The sequence below is a fragment of the Myotis brandtii genome, unplaced genomic scaffold, assembly GCF_000412655.1.
Source record: "Myotis brandtii unplaced genomic scaffold, ASM41265v1 scaffold1032, whole genome shotgun sequence".
In the NCBI taxonomy this organism is placed as follows: domain Eukaryota; kingdom Metazoa; phylum Chordata; class Mammalia; order Chiroptera; family Vespertilionidae; genus Myotis; species Myotis brandtii.
The window spans coordinates 275,708-278,596 of record NW_005353467.1 but is presented as its reverse complement, the minus strand read 5'-3'; the positions used below and the strand labels follow the sequence as shown (position 1 = coordinate 278,596).

Below are 2,889 nucleotides of genomic sequence, written 5' to 3'. Positions count from 1 at the left end.
CTGGGAATCAGCCATAGCTGCTTGCTCCGCCCTGTTGATTCTGAGACCCCGCCCCATCCAGGCTGCTGCAAAGCCTTTTGCATATGAATGCCCGGGTCCTTTCCAACCTGACAACTACCTAACAAATTGCAGCTGGGCCAGACAGACCCAGAACTTCCAAGAGAAGGCCCAAGGCCCCACAGCAGCTTGCATTGCTTCTCAGCTGGGCCTCATCTGGGCACCCCCAAACCCCCAAAAAAGGAAGGGGAATCTGCATATCTCTTCATAGCTCCTGCTGGGTAACCTCAGGAAGAGGCTTAATTAGCACCTCCTTAGATCCAAGAGCCAGTGTACCCAGTGGTCAGAGTGGGACCACCCAGATTACAACTCCTCAGATTCATAAGGAACACACTCAGGGGGCAGACTCAGTGAGCACCAAAGCCCCACTGAAGCAAGTCTTGCCCCAGAAGGGTGTCTTCAGCACAGAAGTTCTCCCACTGCAGACACAGCTGATTCTCACTGCCAATTGGCCTGGAGGTCAATTCCTCCCAGTGACACCTAAAACAATCAAGGCATAACTACAACAAGACTGTGCACAAAGCCCACAAGGGGGTGCACCAAGAGTGTCCACCTCAGGTAACTGGGGAGGCTGAGCCACTGGGCCCTGTAGGACACCTAGCACACAAAACCACTCTACCAACACAGGGAAGCAGACAAAATGCGAAGACAAAGAAACAGGTCACAAATGACAGAAATGGAGGACAGCAAACGACTGGATATAGAGTTCAAAACCACGGTTCTAAGATTTTTCAAGAATTTTATGGAAACCGCCGATAAATGTATTGAGATCCTTAAGAAATCTAGTGAGACCCTCGATGTTGTGATAAAGGACCAACTAGAAATTAAGCATACACTGACTGAAATAAAGAATATTATACAGACTCCCAACAGCAGACCAGAGGATCGCAAGAATCAAGTCAAAGATTTGAAATACGAAGAAGCAAAAAACACCCAACCGGAAAAGCAAAATGAAAAAAGAATCCAAAAATACGAAGATAGTGTAAGGAGCCTCTGGGACAACTTCAAGCGTACCAACATCAGAATTATAGGGGTACCAGAAGAAGAGAGAGGGCAAGATATTGAAAACCTATTTGAAGAAATAATGACAGAAAACTTCCCCTACCTGGTGAAAGAAATAGACTTCCAAGTCCAGGAAGTGCAGAGAACCCCAAACAAAAGGAATCCAAAGAGGACCACACCAAGACACATCATAATTAAAATGCCAAGAGCAAAAGACAAAGAGAGAATCTTAAAAGCAGCAAGAGAAAAAAAGTCAGTTACCTATAAGGGAGTACCCATACGACTGTCAGCTGATTTCTCAACAGAAACTTTGCAGGCCAGAAGGGAGTGGCAAGAAATATTCAAAGTGATGAATAGCAAGAACCTACAACCAAGATTACTTTATCCAGCAAAGCTATCATTCAGAATTGAAGGTCAGATAAAGAGCTTCACAGATAAGAAAAAGCTAAAGGAGTTCATCACCACCAAACCAGTATTATATGAAATGCTGAAAGGTATCCTTTAAGAAGAAGAAGAAGAAGAAAAAGGTAACAATACAAATTATGAACAACAAATACATATCTATCAACAAGTGAATCTAAAAATCAAGTGAATTAATCTGATGATCTATCAACAAGTGAATCTAAAAATCAAGTGAATAAATAATCTGATGAACAGGATGAACTGGTGATTATAATAGAATCAGGGACATAGAAAGGGAATGGACTGACTATTCTTGCGGGGGAAAGGGGTGTGGGGGATGCGGGAAGAGACTGGACAAAAATCGTACACCTATGGATGAGGACAGTGGGTGGGGATGAGGGCGGAGGGTGGGGTGGGAACTGGGTGGAGGGGAGTTATGGGGGGAAAAAGAGGAACAAATGTAATAATCTGAACAATAAAGATTTAATTTTAAAAAAGTATATAAAAAATATTATCTGATGAGGAATAACAACAATAACAAAGACAATTTCTAAGCACAACCTGGGCTTTTTAGTATATCACCAGAGAAAATATTCATCTTCAGATTTTACCATTGTAGATAATATTAAATGAAAAAACAAAACTAAGGAAACTAAAATTACCTGCTCTTCCCTCTCCTTTTCTTTGGTCTTACTTCTGTAGACTCTAGAACAGGTGGCATCTTGAGAAGGAATGGCAGACAGTGGATGCAGTGGCATGCTCATCCCAGCCTCCTGTCTGGTCGTCTTCTTTACAGAAGAGAGTCTCCAGTGGTAGAGGCATTTTGGGCCATGGACCTAAAGCTGAGAGAGAGAAGACAGATATAAATGAGTGGAAACACTTTTAGTACACTGGATAACTCCTGTCTCATTTAAACAAAATTTTTTATTAATCTTTATTGTTAACAGTATTACAGATGTTCTCTTTCTCCCCCACATTGACCCCCTTCACCCTGCTCCCACCCCTTCCCCAGGCCTTCACTGCACTATTGTCTGTGACCATGGGATATGCATATATGCATATTAGTTCTTTGGTTAATCTCTTCCTACCCACCCCCTACCCTTTGAAATAATTCAGTCTGGATCTATTCTGTTCATCAGTTTATTTTGTTCATTAGATTCCACATGTAAGTGAGATCATGTGATGCTTATCTTTCTCTGACTGGCTTATTTCATTTAGCATAATACTCTCCAGGTCACTCCAAGCTGACTCAAAGAGTAAAAGATCCTTCTTTTTACCACTGCATAGTATTCCACTGTGTAAATGTCTCACAGCTGTTTTATCCATTCCTGTACTGATGGGCACTTGGGCTGTTTCCAGATCTTAACTAGCTACACTAATAAAATACAATCATGCAAATTGACCGTACCTTCACTACACCTTAAGCCA

At 42.1% G+C, this 2,889-nt stretch overlaps 1 protein-coding gene across 7 annotated transcripts in view; it reads right to left on the bottom strand.

Moving 5' to 3' along the window:
* The window catches only part of MARCH8 (membrane-associated ring finger (C3HC4) 8, E3 ubiquitin protein ligase), a 126,851-nt gene that overhangs the window by 52,050 nt on the left and 71,912 nt on the right, over positions 1-2,889 (bottom strand). For all 7 annotated transcript variants that reach the window (XM_005856580.2, XM_005856583.2, XM_005856581.2 and 4 more), the window contains exon 2: positions 2,124-2,303. In XM_005856580.2, coding sequence (XP_005856642.1) covers positions 2,124-2,225 — 102 coding nt within the window. In that variant the 5' untranslated portion in view covers positions 2,226-2,303. The remainder of the gene's footprint in view (positions 1-2,123; positions 2,304-2,889) is intronic.